The sequence below is a fragment of the Thunnus thynnus genome, chromosome 5 (assembly GCF_963924715.1).
Source record: "Thunnus thynnus chromosome 5, fThuThy2.1, whole genome shotgun sequence".
NCBI classification, from domain to species: Eukaryota; Metazoa; Chordata; class Actinopteri; order Scombriformes; family Scombridae; genus Thunnus; species Thunnus thynnus.
Genome location: NC_089521.1, coordinates 25,716,005 through 25,743,966, shown reverse-complemented (window position 1 = coordinate 25,743,966; position 27,962 = coordinate 25,716,005). Strand labels below are relative to the sequence as shown.

The following is a 27,962-nucleotide window of genomic DNA, read 5'->3' as shown; positions in this document are numbered from 1 at the left end:
TTTTGGGGGTTGGGGGGGGGGGCGTTAGATTATGGAGGGCAGCTCGGGGAGACTTTAAAAGTTATAAACTCACACACCTCCCATCCTGGTCTATCCCCGTGCACCCATTGCGTAACATCAGGGTGTGTGTGTTTGTGTGTGTGTGCAGCAGTCAGGTCCTCTCCTGTGCTGCTGCTGCTGCTGCTGCTGTTGTGGAGCTGTGAAGGAGGAGGCGGTGGTCGTGTTATTGAGCGGCCCGGCGGTGGAAGTTGCGCTGCAGGGGTGGGACTTTTTTTCTGCAGTCGGTCAGTCGGGGGTGATCTGCGGCTCACACAGAAATGCAACTGGCAGCAGCTTTCCAGACTCCAGCGAGCAGCAGCAGAAACACACGGACACCTCCGAGCTGAAATAAACCCTCCTCCTCCTCCTCCTTCTTCTCCTCCTCCTCCTCCTTTGCCTCTTCATCCCTCTGCTCATCTTCCTCCTTCAGCCGGCCGCGTCTGAAAGCTTCCGGATGCGCTGAAACGGGAGGAGTGTGAACGCCGTTTCCCTCCCCTCCTCCACCCCCCGGGACAGATAGACCGGACCGGCACCGGTGCCATTGGATGGAGAGAGGCGCCTGAAGAAGGGAGAGCGGTGGAGTTGGTCAACCCCCCTTCTCCTCCTCCTCCTCTTCCTCCTCCTCCTCCTTCTTCCCTACTGCACCAAAAGAAAACTCCGGGTAAGAAATGCGTGCTCACTCAGGCCGTTTGGCCCCATCGACCACCTGGCGTAAACCGCTGCGCTCCTGCACTCTCGGTGCACTAACACGCAACATGCATCATGGCGAGACTTGGGACTTGCATGTGTCCCTTTTTTTCCTCCTCGGTTCTTTGTTGAGAGTAAAGGATTAATTTAAAGCACATTAGCCGCGCTTGTGAATGCATCTCAGCAGACGGGATGACAGGAAATGCCTGCCATCCCGTCTTTCAGTCGACCCAAATGTTGATTCGCATTGCAAGTCGACCTGAACTAGGAGCAGGTTATTGCTGAGGGAGTGAATTGATGCTCATGCAGCTTTCACTGGCGACAGAGGTTAAAGGAGCTGTCCAGCAGGAGCTATCCATTCAGCACCACTCTGCTCAACTCAAACTAGAAACTGCAACTGTGGCCTTAAAAAAAAAACTTAGTGCAGGTTTGATGACCAGTTTCAGGGATTTAAGTGTAAAGTGAAGTCTAGTTCACAGTCTTTTGTTTGCAGGATAGTGTTTAATCGGTTTATTAGGGCTGCCATAAATCTTTGCGTCATAAATACTTTCAATTACTGTGTTTTGGTACCAACACCAAGGTGCGTTTTTTTTTTTTTACCCCCAATACTTTTGTTTAATTTGATCTTAACACAAACAGCTGTTTAAGAACTTTGCCTCAATAAAATGCAGCACACAACTGTTGAGTTAAATCTAAATATATCTGATTAAGCATGCATTCAATGCCGTCCTTTGTTACCTTTGATCAAATTTTGATACCTAGACTTAATTATTAATAGTGTCAAATCAATGTTTTTGCTTTTGTGCAAGTTGATCTTCTAAATCATGGGTTCCCAACATGGGGGCTTGGACCACACCAAGAGTCACAAGACAAACCTGAGTGGCCACAAGATGAATAACAAAAGGGGTAACAAACATTTTTCAATTTCTTGGGGTTTTTTTTAATCGTGAAATACTGGATAGTTTGACCTCTTCTGGTCTTTAAAAACTATTCATATCAAACAGTCTGAAAAGGTTACATCACTCTTTCATTGCACTGCTCACTACTCAGACATATGCAACCTGTGAGAGGGTGTTGTGAGGAGACACAATCCAAAAAAGCTGAGTAAAAATGGTAATGAAAAAATGTTACTAGTTATGCATGTTAACCCCATAAAGTGATACAGAAGATGATCTTGTTGCTGGTGTGTTTGGTTGCCTAAATGCACTTTCCCATAACTCAAGTTAACTGTTTGTCTCTTTAACACTTCCTTGACTTTATAGGCGCCAGATTTTTTCCTTTGCTTTCTCGCTGTACTCTACTGTCTTAAAAAGTGACAGTTGTGTGCAAATTACCTGGAAAGCTTTATGCATCAATTAACGGTAAAAAGATGTGTGGGAGTATAGACTTTTCCCTCTCAAAGCTGTGATTCTTAGCACATTCAGGATCTAAAAGAAAAACGTTCACTTGAAAACTACCCAACTTTGCTTTAGACATTTCAAACTTAGACGGAGGAAAAAATCTTGTTAACATTAGCTCACACCCTGGGTCCTCTCCAGCTCTTTGAGTGTTTTCTTCGGAGCTTTCTAATGATGCTGGCGGCCTGTGTGAAGCGGCTCGGCAGTAGAGGTGAAATAGCTGTGTGTGTGTGTGTGTGTGTGTGTGTGCGTGTATGAGTGTGTGTGAGTGTCACTGGGACTCTCGCCTCCTCGCCGAGCTGAAATACGACCTGCTCAGAATTCAATTCTCCACCAGCACTCGCAATCATCTCAGCCATTCGTTTAACACCTACTCTCTCTCTCTCGCTCTCTGTCATGGGTTTCCCTTGCTTACACACACACACACACACACACACACACTCAAAGCCTTAATACACCTACTTCCACTTCCTGTGCCCGTGTTGAACTCGTCAAAAGAAAAGTGTTATTACATTAACAAAACTGAGAGCACTTAGATGAACACTGAAGACACATGGCTCTGTGAGTCCAACACCTAAAGGCCCACTGCCATTATCTAAATGGTCTTTCCAAACAAAGAATGGAGAGTTACACCTTAATGTATCACAGCTAATATTTCCCGAATAGATCAGGTAATGGATTGCCTCGTTTTCTGGCGAATGCCTGTGGTCAGAGCAGTTTGCTGCCAAATGTAGCTACAGCTCACTTCTCTCATTGATGCCTCGAAACACAGCAGGCTGGAGAGAGAGAATCATAATCTATCATAAGATGTGTCATATTCATGAGCTAGAAGTTATCAGGTATTAAACAGTGTTGGCAATATATAAAACTGGTTGCTTTACTGACAATAATCTCAACTGGTTCTGATTTTACAAAACACCTCGCAGGTGCTGAACTACTCATCTCATATGGATGAACATACATTAAAATTATAGTGAAAATGAACATATATTTTTGTTAAATAATCAGTCTATATACAGTATGTTGATGTTTGTTTATATATGTTTTTGCAGTGATAGTGGCTCCTATATTAGCGTTCTCCAGGAGGCGTGAATTTTTGGTTCCTACTGACAGTGTCAGTCCTGGTAATTTGACGGGTGCAATATCTGTATGGGCAGGCACTAAAACAGTTCGTAATGTAATTTGTAACTTCAATTACAACAAACACACAGGCAGTTAAAAATGGCACATTTTGCCAACTTGAATAAACAGCTCCATGCGGCAAGTTAACAAAATATAATGTGTACCAACTGCATCTTAAACAATACAGACTAATAAACACACATTTCACATGGCTTGCTGTGGCTGAATCTAAATAAAAGATGTACTGTGGTGTCTCTGCTAACACTTAAAAATGTGAGAAGATGAAATTAATATGTTATTATCAGCTGACTTCCATCTGCACTCCATTTAAGCTGATTTCCCTGCCCAAGTGGCACGCTGGCACAGCCAAATAGAGCACAGCCAGTGCTAACATTGGCAAGCTAGGCTAACTAGCTTCCACTTCTTGAGTTGTATACAAACTTAACAGCATAATGGGGCCTCCCAAATGTTGCATGCAAAGCTGCAAAGTGACAGAACTATCAGTTTATAACCAGTGCTATATGGGATGTTTGAAAAAGGAGCTCAAAAACGGTGTTGTTTCAATATTTGGAGGCTGTACAATGCTAAGACGTGCTACTATCAGTAGCGTACCATGGAAGTTAACAGGGTGTCTCCAAGCAATTCCGTTTCTTAAAGGTGCAGTGTGTAGGATTTAGTGGCATCTAGAGATGAGGTTGCAGATTGCAACAAACTGAATAGAAGAAGAGGACCTGCTCCCTATGTAGATATAAAGGGCTCATTTTAACTGATTCTTATGTTCATGGGATTATACACTAATGAAAACATACTTATGAACAAGTCCGTACCACTAGATGCCACAAAATTCTACACACTGCACCTTTAAAATCTCAGTCAACAGAGGATTGAAGCTTTGACACTGTTTCCAAAGGAGTTTTTATACTCTTTAGGAAAAGTTCAATATTCATAATAGTTGCAGTATCATCATAGTTTATTTCCTAACACAAAAAGTTAATTAAAATGTAAGTTTGGCTTTTAAAACTGAAAGTCTGCAACTTAACCACAGTTAAAGTAAGATTTAACCTACAAAGAAGCAAGAGTGCAGGGGTGAAGCATAAAAACTGTGTTACTGTCCAAATACCTTTGGCTCCCTCTGCAGTTACTCAATAGTTAATCAATAAAGCCGTGGCTTGGCTTCAAATCACTACTCTTCCCCACTTTGGAGAATTTAAGCTTCCACCCACTTTCGCATTAAAGAGAGTGTATGGACCTTTTCCAAAACATTAAGTCAGGTCTGAGAGACGTTTTCTGCAGCACTAAGTGCTTTCCCTGTCCTGTATTAGCCTAATTGTGAGGTTGTTAATCTAATAAGTTGTAGGTATAATGACTCACACATGATTTAGCTTTTCAGTCTTAACATCAAGACTTCAGACTGAGGCTTCAAGATTACAGAAGTGATGAAAAATTAGTGGCCTGGAAAAACCCGCCCAGGTGTGGAAATAAATGGGCAACTCTCAGCAACTTCTTTAATTACCCTAACATCTATGGTTGTGTTGTGAGACACTTAGATATATGAAACTGTGACTCAAACAAATGTTGTAAAATAACGTGCGAGGTCATCATTTACCAGGATTAAAAAAGAAGCAAATGACATGATTTTAGGTAACTATTCTGTAGTTATTTAACCATTTATCTGTGTTTGTACAGTTTTATCTACTCTTTATAGTGGCTGTTTGGACATTTTAGTGTTTAATGTGGTTTAGAGTGAAGTCAGCAGGCTTTTTCTCACAACTCATCACTAGATTCAAAGAAAGCTTTCCTCTGTCTTTGGCAAAGAAAGAAAGAAAATATTTAACTTCCAGATTTTAGGAGATAAATCAAATTCCACTTGCGAGAGTTGTTTAAGTAGCTCTTGACTTTCACTACCAGACAGAGTGCAAACAATTCTCTGTTCGCTGTCACAGTCAAAGATGCCTGTTACACTATTTCCATTTCGTGTTGATTCAGTCTGCAAACATAAACTTGAGTCAAGTCTTTATGGTTAGTTTTGGTTAAAAAAGGGATTGAAACTGATCATGAAGTGAAAATCAAAGACATTTTGGTGGTCATCCATCATCACCCTCAAAATCTGATCTTTTGTTTGGTGAACTAAGGATGATCTGTGCAAGTTTCATTCAACTCTGTTTATAAGTTGTTGAAATATGCAGCCAACAGACAGACCAAGTGACTAACTAAAATGGGTGAAAAAAAAACTCCTGGCACAAGTAAACATTTTAAAGAATAGATTAACAGTTTAGTCTGTCTGTCTTAAAACGATTGTCACGTCTCCAAATGAACACTGAAACAGCTTTTGCTTGCTGTAATCATTGTCCCTCTTCTGACCATTGATTCTCTCCAAATGCACTTACAATGTAAGTGATGGTGGACAAAATCCACAATCCTTGTTTTGAGTAAAAATTTTGCAGTCTTTTTAGTAAAAGATTCCCTCTTTGTGTCTTAATGGACATTGTAGGAACAAAGAAACAAAAAGAGGGAATTTGGCATTAAAGACACTTTGAAACATATTGACTTGATTTGGACTTGGACGTTGGATGGCTGCAACTTCATATTATCTTCAGATAAACTTTTAAATATATTTTTGTATATAAGGAGGGCTGTAGATTTTGTCCTCCATCACTTACACTGAAAGTATGAACGGGAGGAATCATTACAGCAAGAAGAACATGAGCAATGTTCATTTGGGTACCTGACTGTTGTTTTAAGACAGACTTGAAAAATTGTGAACCTATCCTTTAATTTTTAGACATCCTTTGCACAAATCTCAACATATTTCTTTATGTTTTCAGTGCGTTTACATATGCTATAGTTTTAGCTGCCTTTAGCTGAAAAGTAGTGGCAGTATTTTGAGTCCAGGTTTTGTTATTCTAACTCTGAGTGATTGAGCTGATTAGCTGCAGCTTGCTGGTTCTTCCTGCCTCAGCTGGCGCCATCGCTGACATTTAAAAACCGGCGCTGGCCGGTGCGATGCTACTTTTATTTAACCGTGCATCAAATAAGCTGTCCAAACCAGAAAGTCAGAGTGTAGCTGGCATTGAAACAGGCAGATATACGAAGAGGCAGGAAAGAGAAGGAGAAGAGAGAGAAAGAGATATTGCTTTGCGGCCTGAACACAGATTGCTGTGCGGTGTCATATTGTATCTGGCTGTTTCACTGAGCGCAGCAGTGAGGCAGTTAATTTGATTATGAGAGTCATTGGGCAAGATTAAAAGCAAAGTTGATTGATCAGTTGTTGGGAGAGCGAATGAGAAAGAGTCAGAGGGGAGTAGCTTCTTCCTTCCCAGCGGCTCTATTGCTTCTTCTTTTCAACACACACATCTTTTTTTTATTTTCCTCAATCAATTCTTTCTATGATTTCATCCTTGTCTCACTTCTCTCCTTATCTCTCCTCTCTTCCTGTTTTTATCTCCTTTTTATGTGTTCGTGGGTGTCATAAATCAGTGTGTCTGTTGTTATTGATCAGGCCTGTTTTAAGATGCAGCTCCGGTAGGGGGGAATTTCTTGTTTTCCTTCTTACTCGCAGTTAGCAGCAAACAGCAGCAGCCATGCCGTATTTATATCCAGTGTGCAGAATCTGGGTTCGCTGTTGGTGTCTGAGCTGTTTTGGTTTCAGCAGGAGACACGCAGGCTGCCTGGTTTGCATGCAGCAGCCACAGCGTCTGTTTCCTCCCCAGTCATGCTGGTTTTTGTAGGCAGTCCTACAGGGAATCCAAGGAAACAAAAGAGCTTTTCACACACAGATACATGGGTTAGAGCTATTATTTATTATTGGACAATATTTTCACTGTAGTTATGTGAAAAGCAGCATCTAACTTAAAAAAAACAACCCAATTATTTGGCTCTGTAAGAGTGAATGTGACTGTGGCTGCATTAATAATTACAGTACCGTAAGGATGTGACATAACATGCTTTTTGTGATTTTCTGTCATTCATATACAGTAATAATGTTGGATGTCTATGTTAAACATGGTCAGAGTTCCCAAATATGAGGTGAACATATGTAAAAATGCTCCCTGAAAGTCAAAAGCCAGTGAAGGGCTTCAACCTGTCAATTCTGTGGCCTTTGTTGCTAAGGTTGTTCCAAGCGTTGTTTGTGATGTCCACGCGGTTATTACGAGTCAGATTTTGCCTCAAATTTGTATGGATGTGTTTGAGAAGTTTCCATTTTGAGTAAAGAACAAGAAAAAGAAGTGAATTCTGACTACTACTGTTTTTTTTTACATAGCCTCCAGTCTCCAGCTGGCCAATCAGAAGAGAGTGGGCTCTTCGGGAGGAGGGCCTTAAAGAGACAGGAGCTAAAAAACAGCCTGTTTCAGACAGAGGCTGAACTGAAGGGCTGCATAAACAGCCAGTATAAGATAAATAATGAGTCTTTTGAACTGTAAATCATGTAACGATATTCCAATAGACGTGGAAATGTTATTTTACTCTCATTTTGCTAGTCTGGTCAGTGGTCAGAATTGGAAAAGCTGTGCTTGACTATTATGGATGTAACTACTGTATGAGATATTTTGTTTTACAAAAAAATGAAGTCAAGGTTCTCTTACTAGCTTTTTCTGCATCTCAGAGTCTTCTTCATTCATACCCATCCCTTAAGTTTTACCCTGAAAACACATCTGTCGAATCTCCTTCTCTATTCTTTGGCAAAAGTCATGACATTTAAAAAAAAAAAAATTATTTATATTATTATTTCTCAGAGGCTTTTAACAACAGATCTCCACAGATTTGACCCAGGATTTTCATGAAGTTTATGTGTGACCACATTTTTTGTTTCCTAGAAAAGTAAAAACAGCCTCATTAAAATGTTGACGTGAAAGGTTTTCAGCCTGTACGTTAATAAGCTGCCGCAAAAGAAAACTAACAAGCCTGAATACACAACCTTCAACCAATCTCAGTTGTAAAAAAAAAAAAAAAAAAAGATACCTCCATCTGCCAGATCAACGCATGAGTTATTTTATCTCATTTTTCAACAGCCTGAAGCTAATGCAGAAAGTAGACAGTCAATACTAGTGTCCTGTGCTTGCTCTATTCAAATACCTTGGATACTGTATCTGTGAAAGGCCAGTATTAATGGAGAGTAGGTTTGATACATCTATCTGGCTCACACACAAACGGGCTCAGACAGTGTGTGTGTGGGCTGGGGTTGTCGCTCTGCAGGGAGTCTGAGTGTAGGTTTAACATTAAGATGTGGCTGATGAGAGCTACACACATACACACACACACACACACACACACACACAGGACTGCATCCTACTGTAAGTGCCTGGAGGAAAATGTTTCCAGGAAGAGTCAGGTTTTCAAAGTTTTCCCAGTAAAGCCAAATAGTCTGAGATATTACTTAACCCTGTAACCTTTAAGATAGATATTCATGGTTTAAGTATTTAATTGTCGATTAGTATGCATAATTCTTAACTCTGTTTATTTTTCCACCCACAGGCCCATTACTGGTACGGAAAATTGTATTCCACAAATTTCACAAGCTCTGTTCCATTGCATCATTCACTTGCCACTTAACGTTCTTCACAGCTTGTTTTCCAAGCTGACATAGTGACAGGACATTCATTTCATGCATATCTCAGTAATTGAAAAAAAAAAGTCCTTTAGACAACTCTCTGTGCGCTGGAGGCAGACAGTCTTTTTAGACCTGATGAGGAATATTATCAGACACAGAATCCCTGCAGCAACGGTGAGATAAATCTAAAGATGTGAGAGACCATGTGCGCATGAAGATGACACATCAGTGGAAAAGCCTTTATGTAAATGTTCACCTTTCCTTTCACAGTCATGTGTTAATGAGCTGTCAGCTGGAGGAAAGTCTCCAATCTGAAGGAGAGCGTTGATGTGATATCAAATCACTGACATGTTGTTATCCTGAAAATAAGACATACAGTAAGTAGTTTACGTTGAGAAGTGTGTTTCATGCTCCAGTTCTTTGAGTTCCAGCTAAACGATTGCCATTCTGGATAATATGAAAAATATCAGTACTCAAGTGTGTAAAAATTCAACCTTTTCATTTCTTCTCTGCTGGCATCTCTCTCTCTCTCTCTCTCTGTTTGCCTTTGTTTGTCTGTCTCAGTTTATTACACAAACTATTTCTGGCCTTTGTCCTCACACCATCTTTCTTATCTCGATGGTTTTCTGAGACACCTCTGCACAGATTTTATGTGATAGAAGGTGACAGGGAAAATGAGAAAGAGAGGGGATAACAAGCAGCAAAGGTCATGATCCTGATTCTACTCTTCACTCATCGGTGTACATGATGGAATCCACCATAAGGCTGGAAAATGCTTCTCTGGGCTGCACGTACTATAAGTGAAAGTGCACGGGTGTTATTAGGAGACGCTCGCATTGCTCTATTTTTAACACTTGACATTATAACACTGCTCTCTGCAAAGATCCACAGAAACGTTTACAGTATTTGTATTTGCAGGACTAATTACAGCCTTAAACTGGCTGTCTACAGTACTTGTTGCAAAAAAACACACAACAAGACATTTGCTGACCGGATCTAGTTTGAGCATAAGTGCAACTCTGGTCTTAAATTTCACATTAGTGATTGTGTAACACTGAGTCACCTCAATTTCCTTTGCAGCTTCGTTCCTTTAGATCCTGCCTTTGTGCTCCCATCTTGAGGTCAAAACTTGAATCACTTCAAGATTTGGTCTGCTGAGTTTGCAAGAACTGTGATTCCCAATCAGAAGTACATTATACGCCGGGGGTGCTTTTGCGGTTGCCAGTGGGTACGTGGAAAGACAGTGAAATAGGTAGTAGAAATTCTGTCTGTCTGTAAAAATATATCCACATATTTATGGATATAAATAACATCAAATGTAATGTTCAATTTAAACACATCTGAAACATGACAGCTGGTGTCGATGGAGGGGTACATCTCACCTGATAGGATGGTGGTTTGTTCATCAGACAAAAAGGTTCAGAGCCACTGTGTAAGCTGATGTGACTGATTAAATGACTTTCAAAGCCTTAAATCCATTGGCACTGATCTCAAATGAGCAAACATTAACAAACAAAGCCAATGCTGCCTCATTGTTATTTACTAAATCTGTCTGAAACATTGTCTTGTTCTCTCCCTCTTGTTCTTTCCCTCCCCTGCCTTGATCTCCCCTCCCTCTTCCTCCTTCTTTTAAGCTTCCTCTGGACCTCCTCTACACTCATATGTTACCTTAAGCCGAGCTGAGCCAGGCAGGGCTGAGTTGGCGGGCGATGCTCAGTGCTTCCCTCTCTGCCAGAGATTCCCCATGCTTTGTTTAATGGCACATCAGCAGCTGTCAGTGGGCCCTGCACTGCGTCAGCCACTTTAATTGGCCCGCATGGCTATGGTCTGCAAACCCCCACCCGCTGCCCCCTCCAGCCTTTTGCTATATCATTAGTGTAATGCTCCCTTTCCCCCGAGCTGCTGAGATATGGGGAGATTCCAACAAGCGGGGGAGAAAGAGGGGAGGTTGGGGGGAGGAATGAGTCACACTCCAGCAACCTTTTTTTTTTTTTTTTGCAGTTTGTGAAGGAAGAAGAAGGGCACAGGAAAATATTGTTCTCCTTTGTCTTTTGAAAAACAGCCGCTGATGCAATTTTTAAGAAAAATTGAATTGATTTCTCATTGTTAACCAAACAAACCTGATGACTGCCTCTGAGTGAGTTCTCCCAGAATCCTTAATGCAAGCTTGGGGGAGCAACACATTTTTTCTGTTTGTCACGGCAGAATGATTGGAAAATAACATAATCTGTGTTCTCTTAGCGTAGATTTCAAAGTAGTGGTCGCTGGATTACTCACATTACTGCCTCAGGGCCACAAATCATCAATTTCAATCAATATAAATGTTAATGCAACAAATGTAGGAGTCCCAGAAACAATTGGGGTCTAAAACACAATTTGATATTATTGTATATAAGGTGTTTTCCTCCATTCGGTCTTAAATCATGGCCAGATTAATCTACTAGGAGAGGCAGGGCAAAAAGCACCATGAGTCTTACATCCCCTCTTACTGGCGTTCAGACCTACGCAAGATGTTTCCAAGAAATTACATTCATATACATCTAAATTGCAACGGCAAACACGTTTTGCTAGAAATGTAATGCTGGCTGATTAATTTTTCTCTCAAAATAATGAGAAAATGTTACGTATTTGGCAAGTTGCAAAAATGTTGATGCTAAATGGATGAGGGAAGTGTTCAGTGATGACGTAGTTCTTTTTTTTCTTATCAAATTATCTGATCTTGCAACACTCTGGCAGGACTCAGGATGCGAATCCCAGTCTCTGTTGCCAGAGTCCTGCATCTTGTACACCTGCCATCCACCTCAACCTTCTCCCTCCGACTTCAGAGTGATACATAAATGTGGCATTTAAGTCATTCAAAAACACACGTCTGTGAACATAAATCCAGGCAGCGATTACCTTTGCCAATGCAACATAATTGAGAAAACAATTTAGTTGTATATGTATGTAATTTCTAAGAGACAAGGTTGGTCCTGCGTTAAAAACTCTGTAAAGTTGGCAGAGGAGGTTGTTGCTTTAAGTACTGGAGGTTCGGTTTGAATAAAAGAACACTGGAAAAGCTATCAAAGTTGGAATAATTTTGCAGTAGCCCTCTTTGTTGGCTCTGGGTCAAAACAATAGTCTGTGTTGTCAGTAATTCTGTGATTTGTCTTTGTGCAGCTCCCTTTAAGTCCGAGTCTGGCAACAGCTCTGAGGGTCAAACTTTACTCTCTTATGCTTCCTGATGTAAAACGCCACTTGAACAGATTATTCTCTGGATGTTTTTTTTTTGCAGGCTGGCTGCAGCACCATGTCCTCGGCTCAAAGTGGGGATATATCAGGCTACCATCTGAGCGGTGAGTGGACAACACTTAATGTCCAAGATGGTTTCAAGCAAATTCCTTTACTGATCTTGTCTGCATTGAGTATCATTGTGTGGATGAATGCTTGACAGCTGTCCTTTTTCATCCACACTGTTGTAAATGCCTGTTTGTATGTGAGTGTGTTTGAGACCATGACAGATGATGCTGTCTATAGCTTTTCATTCAGTGGTGTGCGTATGTATTTTGAGGTCACATTTATACACAAGCTTTACAATGCCTGCGGCCTCATCTGTTGCTGAAGGCCACTGATGTTTCAAGACATTTTAACTTGCACTATAATTGGTTTATCTCTTGTGTTAAAAAGTAGAAATAAAGCTGTCAAAGTCCTCCCACAGATGCAATTCATCTTGAGAAAGCCAGCTCGGCACCCTCATAGTTCCTCCCTAAGATACAACATGAGCTTTAATTCAGAGTGGCATTTCAATTTATCTGTCACATTTCGCCAGATTTCGTCTGAAACTATTAGCTGATTTACATAAAACTTCATGTCACGACTGTTTCCCAAAGTCATCTCACTGCTAAATGACAAGAACTGAGGCTGCAGCAAACTGTGCTCTGTGATCATGAGCTTGTTAAGAATCCTGCTAGTCTTAAAACGAAAATGTGTTCTCGCATCAGATATGAAATACAGACAGTTATGAGGCCAAAACTTTATGCTGCCACTGATGAAATGGAACTGTATAAGACAGCTTTAAGAACTTTTTGTTTTGTGTGTGTGTGTTTCAGTGGTACGTAACCCGCCGGGCTGGGAGGTGGGAATCTACCTAGTGGGCTTCTTCGTGCTGCTGGGTGTGGCCGGACTCAACATCTGGAAGCTGTGGAAATCTGGAACCTTCCCCACGCCATCCCCCTTCCCCAACTTTGACTACCGGTACCTGCAAGAAAAATATGGAAACTCCTTCTCGGAAGTCAGGCAAAAGGTACATTTAAATGCATGCTATGTAGAAATGTGAAAGATGAACTGGTTTGCCTAGAACAAGTGATGAGCAATAATGTACCACTGAGGGTCAAGAGTCTGCAGGTTTTCTCTCCACTTGTAGTGTATTAAGTGGAAATAAGTATATTTTCTCTTCTGTTGCTGAAAGATTTTTGAAATTTACTGGTCAGATTTTATTTGATGTTGAGACTCTTGAGCTACCTCGAAGCAGAATTCCAGGGTCTTATTTTTGTAGTTTTGGCCATTATTTCTATCTGTTAATGTTAAAATTGTACTCACCAAAGCAATTTTCTGAGATCTGTAAACACAGTGACATCACTACAACAAAGTACAACAAACAACACAAGAGTTCAGATGATCAGACAGTTTGTAAATAAGCACTTTAGCCAGAATATCTGCTGTAAACCTCCTTATTTGGCTTAAAACCCAAAGTGAGGATACTAAGTGTTCATCCTTCATCACTCAACTACAAGCACAGCAGGTCAAGGTTGAACCAGGAGGTCAGTTTGTAAAGATTTTTCCATTTTTTACCATCCTAGTATCTTTAAAAAGTTCTTTATCCTTTACTTAACCCCTTCCTGAAGAGAGTGGCAGCCAACAATCACCGGCGGGCCTCCACCACCTCTAGCCGCAAGCCTAGCCTGGCCCTGGGTGACACCCCAGATGGCTTCAGAGACCTGGGTCACCTGGAGCTGATGAGCAGAGAGCTGGACCCGACTGGCATGGCCCAGCTCAACCGTTCCATCTCCACCGATTCGCTCAGTTCCATCTCCTCCATCGCCAACAATTTTGGCCATGACTTCACTGTCGGCCAGCTGGAGGTGACTCTGGAGTTTGAGCAGTCCAGGCTGCCAGGTCAGGGAGTGGGAATGCTCCACATCAGCCTGCACCAGGGCAAGGACCTGCTGGAGAAGGAGGAGGGAGACTTTCCAGGCTGCTTCATCAGAGTCTCTCTGGGGCCAGAAGAGCTAAACGTGGGAGTCACAAGGGTAAGGGAGCTGTGTGTTTTTGTGTGTGTTCTTGTATTTCTATGCCTACTTGCGCCGCCTCAATAAAGTATGACTCTACACTATATGTGGATATATGTTAGTTGCAACACACAATTATTTTTGTTCTGAGAGCTATACGTGACGTCCTCAAATTGCTTGTTTTGTGGCACCAACAGCCCAAAACCAAAAGTTTTACATTTACAATGATATAAAACCAGAGAAAAACTGAATTCTCACATCCGAGAAGCAGGAATTCTGAGCAAATTTGGGGGATTTTTGCTTAATAAGGATGGATCAATGGATCAACTGTTGATTAATCGACTAATCATTTCAGCGTGTGTGTTGTAAGTGTTAGCATATGTGCATTTTAACATATGATAATTAAAGATGAGGCAGTTCCTCATTAGCTGCCACTATCGCACAAAAAGAGGACGGGAGACTTTCAACATAATTACAGCTAGACTACTAATGGAGCAGTGATTCAGGATTGGGGCAAAAAATGAAAGGGACAGCTTCTCAGATGGGTAATTAGCAGTTAAGCCATGACGATTGAACTAGAGCAAAGGACTGAAGATAAAAGTCGACCCTGTCATCGTGGGAGAGCAATAAGGCTGTAGTGTCTGAAACGTTCTCGCTCAGGGGGCAGCTTTGGCTCGCTTGAACTGTGTTTAAGATTTTAGCGTTTGCTAAATTTGAGACAGAGACAGTGATACGATGCTTGATGCTGCAGCTTGACAAGCCAATCGTTTCCTGTCCCCTGGAAGAGCCCATTTCATTTGCTTGAGTGGCAAGCCCCCTGGGAGCTGGATGTAGTCAGCATTGGTTGATTTCACATCCTTTACCTTCATCAGGAGTAGATGTGATTGACTTTGAGGTCACTGAGTTTGAGTGATTCAGATTTTAACTGCAGTTCATATTATAATGATGATGGTATGTGCCATTGTGATTATGTTATATGATATTATGATTATGATATGTGGCATTATGAATGTTTATAATCCCTTCTCACATTGAGAAGGGATTCATTTTCAGTTCATCTGGTCTGAAAATGCTACAGGTCGCATTAAAATAAGGGTCGGTGGAGATGAGATAATAGGGTTGGGTGATATGATGATAGACTAAATAAAATTGTCAACCATAAGAGATTTTATCATACTGTTCATACACGGGTAGATATCCTGTAATTTCTCAGGGTGTAATAGGTCCTTGGGGACAGTTCTGCAAATCAGCAGGCAAGACAATGTGATGAAGTTCACAGATTTAAGTATTTGAGTTTCTGTATTAGTCAAAACTAATATTTGGATCTGGTTATTTTTACATAAACTGTTGATCAAAAACCTTCCAGAAAATGCAGCTGAGGAAAAAAATGATGTTAATTTAGACATGATCAAATTAAAAATACTCATAGTAACTGACTTAGCATAACTTTGAGCAGAAATTATGAGATAGAAGTCCAACTTTTCACTGTGAGTATTTTTTGTTTTAATCATGCATATTTTTAAAAATCTTTTTCTAGCAGAAAAGTGCTTCCATACATATAAGATGAGATGTGATGAGAACATTTTCTTTTAGCCATGGTACTGCACGGCTCTATGGATAACAAACTCAGTCTTGGTCGGTCCAGACTGAAATATTTCAACATCTACCAGACTGATTGCACAAAATTTTGAACAGACATTCACAGTTCCCAGACAATGAATCCTACTGATGTTTGTGATCCCTTGACTTTTCCTCTGGCGCCACCATAGGGTTTACTTTTGTGATTTGTAGTGAAATGCCTCTACAACTGTGGATTGCTATGAAGGTTGATGAAGACATTCATGTCCCCCTCAGGATGAATTGTAATAACATGATCCCCAGATTTTTTTTGCGCTATCATTGGGTCAAAAATTTAATTAGTCCAATACTTTGTTTTATGACTAAATACCTGCAAAACTAATCACATCCCCTTCAGCCTCAGCTGTGCTTTGTGTTTAGTGCTAATTAGCAGCTGTTAGCATGCTAACACGCTGAACTAAGGTGATGGACATGGTAAAACTATACCTGCTTTGCATCAGCATGTTAGCAGTCTTATGTTAGCATTTAGCTCAACACATCACTGTGCCGCAGCCTCACAGAGCCACTATAGCATGGCTGTAGATTCTCATGTTTATTGTTCCCCTGGTGGAAACGTATCTTGATTGTTACTTCCTATAGCAAATTACTTGAATCCTTCACTGAAACAGTTTCATAAAAGCTTAAATCTATGTGACTACTCTGACAAGAGAAGAACAGGGCTACATTCTTCCATCTGCTACACCTGCCACTTGCCTTCTGCTCTTAGCTACACGTTGCCAGAAAATTTACTAATTCCTGCCTGGCTGTGAGTCATCAGCATAGCACCTCCTGTGACTGTGGTTTTGTACAGGCTGCCAGGGACGTCACACTGAGTCATCAGGGCTCCTTTTACTTGAGCATGTTGTTTTGTTGTATTAATGTGCTCAGGCTGGGTGTAATAATAGTTGAAGCAGCCACTGATGCGACGGCTTTAGTGGCTCCTTCTTTAATGTAGAGGAGAGGTGAAGACCAAAGGAAATGCTGACATCAGCTCCACTCACCCTGATGGCCAAGCTAGCTTTTCTCTCCCTCCCTCCCTCTCTCTGTTCCTTTGCTTTCTCTCACTCATTATATTCTCTCTCTTTTTTCCTGCATTTCTTTTCTGTCACTGTTTCTTGTTTTTGTGCTGCCTGTCACCTGTCTATCACTCTCTCTGTCTCCCATGCCTTTCCTTGCCCATTTTCCCCTCATCACGTTTTCCTCCCGATTTATTTACTGTCAGTGCTTCTTGATTTTGTTTTGCTTGAAGTAATGAGCCTGCCATTCTTCTTCTTTCTCATTCTCCCTTTGTCCCTTCCTCTGTTTACCGTATATTAGCAAGATGGCGGGGGTGGCGGTGCATGCATGTGCTGGAGGCGGTGTTTGCTCTCATACAAAACCCGAGATTTATAAAATGGCTGGTGGCAAGGTGATAGTGGAAGAGGAGCTTTTGAACTTCCTTGTAAGCTAAAATGAAAATATTTTGCTGGCTTCAAACAACTTCTCATCTGAGTGGATTGAAGAGTCCAAGAGGCTTCTATTTGAAGTCTGCCCGAAAACTATGTAACGCTAAGTCTCATACAAAGACCCACAGAAGGACATTAACAACATCAGGGCAGAAAATATTTCCAGGTTTGTTTCGCACTACTTGGATAAGCTTCCACCTGTCGGGTTTGGCAGCATGGATGCATCAGCACTGCTTAGCAGCGTTGAGCATTTGAGCCAAGGAGTTTCTAGCTTGAGGAGGGCCCTGGAAGCACAGGCAAGTGTGAATGAGAACCTGGGGGCGGCTACTGCAGCTTTGGATTGCTGGATGTCAGCAATGAAAAAGTAGCGTGGTCCCCCTGGCTTGGACCCTGAGACCTGTGCATATCAGGAAAGAGAGGTGCAGAGACCGTGCTCCGCTCGCCAGGAAGAGATATTGGATGAAGCAACAGTGAGCACACCACCCCAAACATGATCATGGTCCCCACAGTGGAGCATTATTGTGAAAGAGGGACAGCGACTAAAGCACGTTTCCCAAAACACAGCCATGCAGCCAAAACCCTGCGCTATGCAATCTCATTTGAAACAAGAGAAGAAGAAAATGAGAATAATTGATACCGGCACTGAGAGTAACTCAAGTGGTTAAAAGCATGCTGGTGAGTGTGTTTGCTACAAGATTCTCCCCTAATCTTGATGCTGACACTCCTAGTACTTATTTGACTGAGAAATTGGACAGTGTTGGAAGATTGATTCAACCCGGAGCAGGTTCACCTTGTTTCATGTCACTGCTGAATGTTACAAAGTTGCTGATATGTACGATCCACAACTTTGGCCAACTGAGACCTATGTCCATCGTTATTATGAGGCTTATAGACCCAGAGCTGAGGCCTGTGGATCACCTGTGGAGCGCTCTGTGATTACACCTGTAGCTCCGCATGGGATTTGCTTGGGCAAATGACAGCAGCCAGTAAAGACAATGTAGTTAACATGAAATGAAATCCCCTAAATGAAAGTCAGTATTGTGTCATATAATGTCTGAGGACTGTGTGTTGGCCACAGTGAAGTAGACAAATCACGTTGTGTTGTTGTGGACTAGCTCTTGGAGAACTGTGACATACTGTGTGTTCAAGAGACATTCTTAGCTAACACGACTTGGAAAGACTACATTCTTAAGAAAAAGGCTTATATGAGGCTGGTGAATCCACTACTGACCATAGCACTAAAATAGTCCAAGGCATGATACCAGGTCTCTTTATCTCCAGCAGGCCTTTTAAATAAATTAAAGACTAATGTGTACAATGCTAAGCCAGGTTGGAATGAATATGTAGAGGAGCTTCATGCTGAGGCTAGAAGGGCTTTTAAAGCATGGGTTGAGTCAGGTAGAAATAAATATGGACCCTTATTTGAATATAAGAAACGTGCAAATGCAAATTTTACATATGCCCTTCGATTTATCAGAACGAATGAGAGTGCACTGAGGTCTGACTCACTTGCGAGGAAGTTGCAAAACAATAGTCTTAATGATTTCTGGAAAGAAGTCAGAGTTATGAATAATTGTAAAACATCTCTACCATTGAATATTGATGGAGTAAGTGGCTCAAATAAACTTTCTCACTGGTGAAACATTAATATGAATCTGTTCAACTGTGTTAAAAGCAATTTGTTTATAGTGGGCAACATAGATAATAATGAGGATGTGATTGTTACCCCACAAGAAGTCCATGATGCAGTCATGATGGAGATAATAAGGCATGGGGTATGGATAATATAACTGCTGAACAGTTGCTGGTAAAAAACTCTATCCTCTGCTTGCTATTTATTTTATTGGGTTTATTAGTCCATGGTATTCTACATGACTGTATTTTATCTGTTATAATAGTGCCTGTCATTAAAGATAAAGCTGGTAAACTAAATAGTTCAGAGAATTACAGGCCTATAGCTTTAGCCAGCATTTTATCCAAAGTGCTGCAGAGAACTCTACTTAATAAACCAGTTTGGTTTTAAACATAAACATGGCACTGATATGTGTATTTTTGCCTTAAAGGAGATTTTAGATGAATACAAAAGGAAAAATCACACAATTTTTATGTGTTTTATTGATGCCATTAAAGCTTTTGACCATATAAATCATGAAAAATTATTTAACAAAATATATCAAAGAGGGGTTCCTAGATTTCTAGTGAGAATCCTGGTTTTCTGGTATGATCATCAGACAATGCGAGTTAAACAGGGAAATTCTTTATCTGTTCTGTTCCATGTGAAAAATGGAGCTCGACAAGGTGGTATTTTGTCTCTTTTTCTTTTTAACATCAATATGGATTATCTGTCAATGCAGTTAAAAGGATGTGGAACAGGGTGCATGGTTGGTAATTCTCTCATTAACCACCTAATGTACGCAGATGATTTGGTGATTTTCTTTCCATGTAGTGCTGGTCTTCAACAGTTATTGAGGGTATGTTCACAATATGGTATAGATTTCAACATCAGATATAATGCAAATAAGAATAATATTATGATTGTCAGAAGTAGGGAAGACAGAAAATTAGTATTTCTTGATTTCTTGAGGTCTGGCATTGCCCTTAAAGTGTGTAATGAGGCTAAATATTTAGGCCATTACACAACCAATGATCTATCAGATGAAAAGGACATTTACAGACAAATGTCGAAAGTTGTACGCACAAGCAAACATGTTGGCTTGTAAATTCAGTTTTTGTTCAGTGACTGTGAAGACCTCTGTTTTTAAAGCTTTTTGTACCCCACTATATATCGCCCACCTGTGGCATTGCTACAGAAAGGGCAGCATGCAGAGGCTCACAGTGGCTTATAATGACAGTATGAGGCTGCTGCTTAAAGCACCAAGAAGCTGCAGTGCAAGCCAAGGTTAAGGTTTAGGTTTGTTAATGTTGGTGCACCAACACCTGCTCTGCTGTAATAAGAAATATTATATATAGACAGATGACAAATAAAAGGTCAACATAACGTCTTAGTAGGGTGTTGGGCCACCATGTGCTACCAGAACAGCTTCAATGCACCTTGGCATTGATTCTACAAGTCTCTGAACTCTACTGGAGGGATGAACACCATTCTCCAGAAAGATATTCCCTCATTTGATGTTTTGTTGATGGTGGTGGAGAGTGCTGTCTAACACATCGGTCCAAAATCTCCCATAGGTGTTCAACTGGGTTGAGATTTGGTGACTGTGAAGGCCATAGCATGTTTCAGCATAGGATAAAGGTGATCACTCAGAACAACTTTGTATTGATTTGCAGTGACCCTTCCTTCTAAGGCGACAAGTGGACCCGAACCTTGCCGGCAAAATGCCTCCAACAACAATAACAGAGCCACCGGATCCCCTCACTGTAGGGTCAAACATTCAGGCCTGTACCGTTCTCTTGGTGTACGCAACACATGCACTCGCCCAGAATATGGTGACTCATCTGACCATATCACTTTTTTCCACATCTCTGTGGACCAGTGCCTATGATTTTTGCACCACTTAGCTCTCAAATGTGCATTCATCTTTGTAATGAGGGATTTATGCACTGCAGCCCTGCTATAATATCCCTCTCTATGTAATTGCTGATGGACTGTTCTTGCTGAGACATTCTGATCACGTCCTGCATTGACATTCTCAGTCACCTGAGGAAGAGTTGCTCTTCTGTTTTTTCTTACATATCTCACTAATGCACGAGCATCACAGTCATCAAATATGCACTGTTGACCACAATTTCCGACCCTATTTACTGATGTCTTTCCCATAAATCTAAATGCACGTCACTTCAGTCACTGTTCCTATTGAAACAGTGGCCAGTTGAGCAGTCTTTGTGACTGAAACTCCTGCCATCCATGCCCAAACAATGAACCCTCTTTCAAAGTTCACTTAGATCTTTTCTAAAAAATTTTTTTTTTAGATATTGTTCATTTATTTATTTATTTTTCTTCTTTGTATTTTATTTTGCTATGGATCCCCCATGAGCTGTGTCCTTAATGAAGTCTGAATTGAATTGTAGCTCACACACACACACACACACACACACACACACACACACACATACACACACATGTGCCTGTCTCTGAGCTTTTTATTGCCTCATTTTCACCTCACACCTCGCCATTGTTATCCCATGAATGATAAGCCAGACAATCATATATTGTGGATTGAGAGCAAGTCTGTATGCTTCGGCTGCCAGAAAGATGTACATATTTATACAGCAGTGAGGCTGTAGGTGTAGTTGGATGTATGATTATGACGCTATTCAGCTGTTTGATATGAGGCACAATCCAAGGTCAGCCTCACAGGCTGATTTGTAGACCCTGTGCTGTGAATTCACAATCCTTTTATAATACAGAGAGTTACTATTTTACTTTTTGTCGACAACAACTCCTGGTGACCTTGCACAGCACGTGCTTTTATAATTTTACTGGGTTTCACTGTACTTGTACAAAAGAAAGCTGTTCTTATTTCAGATATATTTAGCAGAAATGTTTACCATTGTATTTCACACTTCAAGAACAAACACTGGTGAGAAAAAGGGCTATTATTAAATCCACTCTCATCATTACATGCACATTACTAGTTGCCTGGTAACTTCTGACTGCTTTGTAAATCCTGGTTTCAACACGTGCTTCAGCATCTGATGGCTGAAAATCAGCATTAGCCTCAAAGCAATTGTTGGTCATTCTGGCAGCAGAGTCTCTCACTTTGATCTAAAATACTGCTGGACAGGCCAAACTGCCTTCAGATTATATTTTTCATTTTAAAAGCTGTTTTTTGCTGCCAAGAAAAGAAATATAATAATCATTAGTCATTTGAATCCCCTTGACTTTGTCACTGGTTGACAAAAAAATACAGAAAAAATAAAAAATCTCATCCTCCAGGATGATTCCAGTAAAAACATCTTTTAGCAGCATACTGAAGAAATGTGCAGTGTTTAGAGATGTGACATGATGGGGAAGAGTATCCCAAGTACCACAACAATGGAGACACCAAATGTTTATCAGGTAACTCTGAAAAGAAAAAGTGTAGTTCCCTCTCTGCAGCCTGTAGAGTGACAGTGCAACATCTGTTTAAAAGTATATTTATGAGAAATAGTTTAAAGAAAAGCTGCAATGCTGCTTTGTTGATGTCTGTATGTGATGCTGTGGTAATGACTTTAGGAAAAATAAATGGATATATGTGGACATAGACTGGGAAAACAGTGAATGGATCCATTTTACCTCAGTGAACAAGAGTTTTTTGTTTGTTTGTTTTACAATTGACTGAGTTATTATCTAATAAGGAGAAAGTGTTTGATACTTTTGTGCTTGTCAGCCTGACATCAAATAGGTCAGGGAGAGGATGAAGAGAAGAACAGATGTTACAACCTACAAAACATCTTTTCTTGTAAAGTTAGACTCACGCTTTGTGTAATTTATTTTATTACTGATGCAAATAAGGTCTGATTCAGGTGTTTTTATTACCTCTGTGTGTGATTATGTAAAATTCCTAAGGAGCAACTCAAAACAGTTTAAAAGCCTACATTTCTACTATCTTCTGCTTCCCGCAGGTCCAGACAAATGCATACACCGTGATTTTTGATGAGCGCTTCTCCATCCCTCTGGACTTGTCCAGTCTGGATGAGTGCAGCCTGAGATTTGCTGCTTTTGGTATTGATGCTGATGAGAGAAATATCAGTGCGGGGATAGCAGATCTCAAGCTGTCAGACCTGGACCTGACCATCAGACCGTTCAACGCCTGGCTCTACCTTCAGGATGTCAATAAGGTGAGTTGCATTACAGTACTCATTTACAAACTCATTTCCAGTTTCTGCACTATAATTTCACAACAAACTAACATAAACATAAGTGCATAAATACAACGTACTGAACATTATAATGTGTATAGAAAGCATTGTGGTGTCTGGGACCCCCTGCTGGACATTCAGCAAAACACCACCACTCACATACAGTACAAGGATCAGAGTTGAGTGGCTTACTTGCAAACAGCAAATCCTGAAATATTGATTATACATACTGATCTTTGTAATGTAATCCATTATAATAAAAAATATATTCAATAAATGCATTTATACTATGTCCTCAAAAGTACTTCTTTCTGATCGACTATGTTAAAATTGTATATCAAGACATCACAAATGTGGTCCCAGTTTAACCATTGTTCTAATTCAGTGCATGATGTACTGATACAGTACAGATATTGAACTGTAGGTAACCATAGCAACAATGTTGATGCTTTATGATACTATCCTCCTTATCAAATAAACAAAATGACACACTTGGAGCGTGTTGAACATCACAGATTGATGCTATTTAACAGCTCCGGATTATCTAAGGTTGAATATTTGCAAGAAAGAAGATTCCTGATTCTCTAAAGTGCTCTCTGTCAGAGCATCGTCCACTCTGGCACATGTCATGTTATATTTCATATCTGCCGTACTCTGGTTTGACTCTGCAGGCTGTGGATGCAGTCGGGGAGATCCTGTTGTCTCTCAGCTACCTGCCAACAGCAGAGCGCCTCACAGTGGTTGTGGCCAAATGTAAGAACCTGGTGTGGACCAACAGCAAGAACACTGCAGGTCAGGGACACTCGTTTGTTCGCCTTGGTGTGTGTTTGTGTTTTATTTATGAATGTGTGTCAAAGTGAGCGATCTGAGTTTGTGAGTGTCTGTGTGTTTATCTCTGTATAAACTATGTTCTACCTGTCTCTTTCTGCCATTAAGTCTCTCTCTAGTTTTTTAAATTATGCATATCCTGCCACTGAGGAGAATACTAACTGATTCAGTAATAAAAGATGCTTAATGCCAACTCCCAGAGGATTCATTTATCTTCATCCAGACAGGCAGATGGGACTTAAATCACTTGTTCATCACATTAAATGTCCACATTAACATTGTACCAACAAAGGTCACCTATTGACACACTGTCATTATCATCCACAGAGCTAATTTTGCATACAGGACTCAGCTTCTAGTTGATTAATCTTTAATGAGGAGTTTATTGCATGCTCTACACACTGAGTGTGTGTACATGTTTATTACAGGTAGTCTGTTTTTTAGAGACCTGAAAGATGTACAGTAATGCTTTCCTCATCTAATTCTTCCATTCTCCCGATCAGACCCATTTGTCAAAGTGTATCTCCTGCAAGACGGCAGGAAGATCAGCAAGAAGAAGACATCCACCAAAAGGGACGACACAAACCCAATCTTCAATGAAGCCATGATCTTCTCTGTGCCATCCCTCGTCCTGCAGGTAACACTTCAGAGTTAGACTGTGGCCCAAACCCTTCCTGAATAGGAAAATGTATTCATGCAAAAGGGGAATTTAGATTACGGAAAAAAGATAAGATAAGGTGCAAGTACAAAAATAAAATAATAAACCAACACTGCCAACAGTAACAACAGTAATATAATTCATAAAGCAACAAAAAGAATATGAACAGTTGTGTCCAAACAGATCATGAATAGTTGTGTAGTTACATGTTTAGTTAAAGCATACAATAAACAATACAATGAAGCAAACAATGCATACTGTATCATGTAATCATGATTATAATAATAATACTTAACAGAGCTTTAAATAGTCCTCTCTCCATCATACCTCTCAGGTCCTATCTTATTGTGATTTATGTGAATGTGTTTTTTGTGTAATTATATGCTAACTAATATGCTTCTATTCTTGTAAAACAAATAATGCATTTAATACAATAAAACAAATATTAGTTTGGATCCAGAAGTAGGAAAAAAATGCTGATATAAAGAGAATTAAAAACATAAGGTTCCTGTATTATGTAAAGTGCCTTTAAATGCATGGTTCCACCTGTAAAAAATGTTAAAGCCCAAAGATAATGTAATTGCTTTTATAGGCTTCTGGCTTTTTACAAAGTGAGCCAACTAGACAGTAATAAAATTAAATGCTTGTAAAAGGTGTTGAGGTAAAAATGCCAAGAACAATAAAAAAAATGGCAATATTGTTATTAAACATATTCATTTAACTTAAGTTTTGGATGAACCACGCTGTAAAGAAGATGCAGAGTCATGCTTACATAGCAGGTTGTGTAACCATGTTATACTGTTTGCAGGAGCTCTCCCTGAGGGTGACGGTGGCAGAGGCCACAGACGACGGTCGGGGCGAGAACCTGGGTCACGTGATCATCGGTCCAGAGGCCAGCGGGATGGGGATTACCCACTGGAACCAGATGCTGGCCACTCTGAGGAAGCCTGTGTCCATGTGGCACCCTCTGCGCAGGATCTAGTCCTCTCGACTCTTGCGCATACCCGACCTGTTTCAAGTAAAACACTCGCTTCTTCATGTTCCTTTCACCTCTCCCCTTGTTGGGTGCCATGTTCAAATCTGTAGCATAGAGTTTACATTGTGGCCCACAGGAGGATACTGCGTGTGGTCTGTGTCACTCTAACAAATTGGAGTAAACACCTTATCATCATATAAGGGGGAGGAATCTGATAAGCTAGTGTTTGACCCTGAACTGGGTCTATTATTGATCCCTGGATCAATTACACACTTTCTATTATTTGGCTCCATTCTGTCTCTGCATTATGGGTGAGGGTGGTGTTTATGAAGGAACAGCCCATTTCCCAAATTACCCAGTTCACCTGCTCAAAGTAACAGATGAGGTTTTAAAGGATATGGTTGGCGATTTTCTGTGTTTTTATTATTGTCAACAAATTTCATGTGCAGAGCAAAACCAACAATAAATTGGTCCTACTCACAAGTATTGTGTGTTTATCCAAAGCCTGATATATCGTATTCCTCTGTGTCGTAGACCTTCGTTTTTGGCGAAAAACTATTAAAAACATGTCACACCACACCGTTGCACTGGGCATGACATGTTCCTTTGCTCCAAAGACAATGGTTGCCATGGTTCCAAAGAGTAATAACAACAAACACATTTCCACTATAAGGAGAGTAGTTCCTAGCGAAGCTCTGTAAACAGAACTGCATTCCTACGCATGCGCAATGGCGTCTGCCGTACAACAAACTACTCTCCTTAGACTGAAAATGTGATTGCTGTTATTACTCTTTGGAGCTGTTTCTAAACAAACTAAGGTAGAAGTTGAATAAAAATATAGAAAATCGCCAGTCTTATCCTTTAAATTGTGTAGTTCCCTCATTTCTATCTTGTTCACTTGGCTTTAGAATCACGCTGAAACCCGATTCTCCACTCCAACAACAGCAAAGGAGACATGAATATGTGGATATTTTTTCCTTTTTTCAAAAGTAAAGAAATCAGAAGTTTCAGTTTGGACTTTGCAGTGAGTTTTAATTGAGCCCAGCCTTTGCAGGCGTGACCCCCCTTTCTGCATGGTGCCTACTCTGGTTGTAGCCTATTATATCGTCTAGAGAATGACCGACTGGACGGAGGAGTGAAATCACTTCTCTTTCAGGAAAACACTCATTTGTCATTGACTGCGCCTCCTTGATTGATTTCGTAGCGGTTTTAGAGCCGAGTTGCGTTAGCTCTATTGGTTTTGCTTGTGTAATTTGTTAACAGTGAGACTGATAAATAATAGAGGTTTTGGTATGTTCAGTATTTATTGTGCTTTTGAAAAAAAAAATCCAGGTACTCTTATCCAGGTGAAATAATTGTAATTTGTAGCAGTTGTTACAGGGTGGCCAAATCAGATGTAATCAGCATATTAATATCATGTTATATTGTTCTATTTTTACCATAATTAATGCAATACAAGTTGCATAAGCTTAATTAACAGTGTAAATAGTGTACTACAACATTCTTCTTATTGCCATCATTATGTTTTTCTTCTAAATTCTGGGTGCAAAGTCATGCTTTCCATCATATTACACTTTAATAAACATCCCAGACAGTCAGTCCATTCATACCTAACTCTATATTCAACACCAATATTGTTGCTGGTCAATTAATTACTATCAAAACACCTCTGGGAATTTAACATGTGATATAAAGTATACTAACCCCTTTAAATGGGTTTACAGTTCCTTTTATGTTACAGGAAACGCCACGACATTCTGAATGTGCAGACTTCTTGTTAGCATTAAAGACGTTTCTCCAATAGGTACCTCTTTGCAGCTGGAATGTGAATGGTAATATTGCTAATAAGCAGTTTTTCAGTTAAAATTAAGATAATGACAAGGGTCTGGTGAAAGCCAGAATGTCAAGATGGCTTTTTATCTGTCTGAGGTATTCTCTACGACATTGTGCAATAGTGCTGTTTTGTTGTAACTTTTGAATGTGACTTATCACGTGAAATATCTGCGAACTAAATCATCAGCCTTACGCATTATTGTGATTTTGGATTTTTCCAAGCAGAACCTACTCTACGTTTTGGGTCAAACTCCAACTGCATTCCTCACCTCACTTTTACAATCAGTCCAAAAATAATACACCTGTGGTCATACAATAGACAACATTTCCTACTGTGCCAAATAATGAAGCAATATTTTCATTTACAATCAGCATTTGCATTCAATTCAACAAAGCTGTAGCCTACATTCAACCATGCATGAAGTTATTTAGCACTTGATGTGAATGTGCCTCAAGAATACAGTGTATTGTGTGAATGCTGTTTGAAATAAAAGCAATTCAACAGTAACAGTCTGACCACTTGTTTATCTTGTTGGAATGACCTGGGATTGCTGGGGTGCAGACAACTGTTGCAGTGAGATATGGTTTACAGTTGGAGATATCATCTGTAAAAACACTGCCAGCTTGATTGAATATTACACCCCAGCTCAAAGAATTAACACCAGGAATGACCACCAGCGTCTGTGAATGGCATATAAGGCCCAGGAGCACCCCAAAGACTCCAGGCTGTCTACCCTGCACAT

At 40.4% G+C, this 27,962-nt stretch overlaps 1 protein-coding gene across 1 annotated transcript; it reads left to right on the top strand.

The window, feature by feature from the left end:
- The first annotated feature begins 37 nt into the window (after window positions 1–37).
- syt12 (synaptotagmin XII) lies at window positions 38–27,727 on the top strand. The gene is made up of 8 exons (XM_067590389.1): window positions 38–700; window positions 12,068–12,128; window positions 12,882–13,075; window positions 13,677–14,081; window positions 22,688–22,903; window positions 23,596–23,716; window positions 24,256–24,389; window positions 25,219–27,727. Exons 2-8 carry the CDS (start codon window positions 12,083–12,085, stop codon window positions 25,390–25,392), a joined length of 1,290 nt encoding a protein of 429 aa, XP_067446490.1. The 5' UTR covers window positions 38–700; window positions 12,068–12,082; the 3' UTR covers window positions 25,393–27,727.
- The last annotated feature ends 235 nt before the right edge of the window (window positions 27,728–27,962 follow it).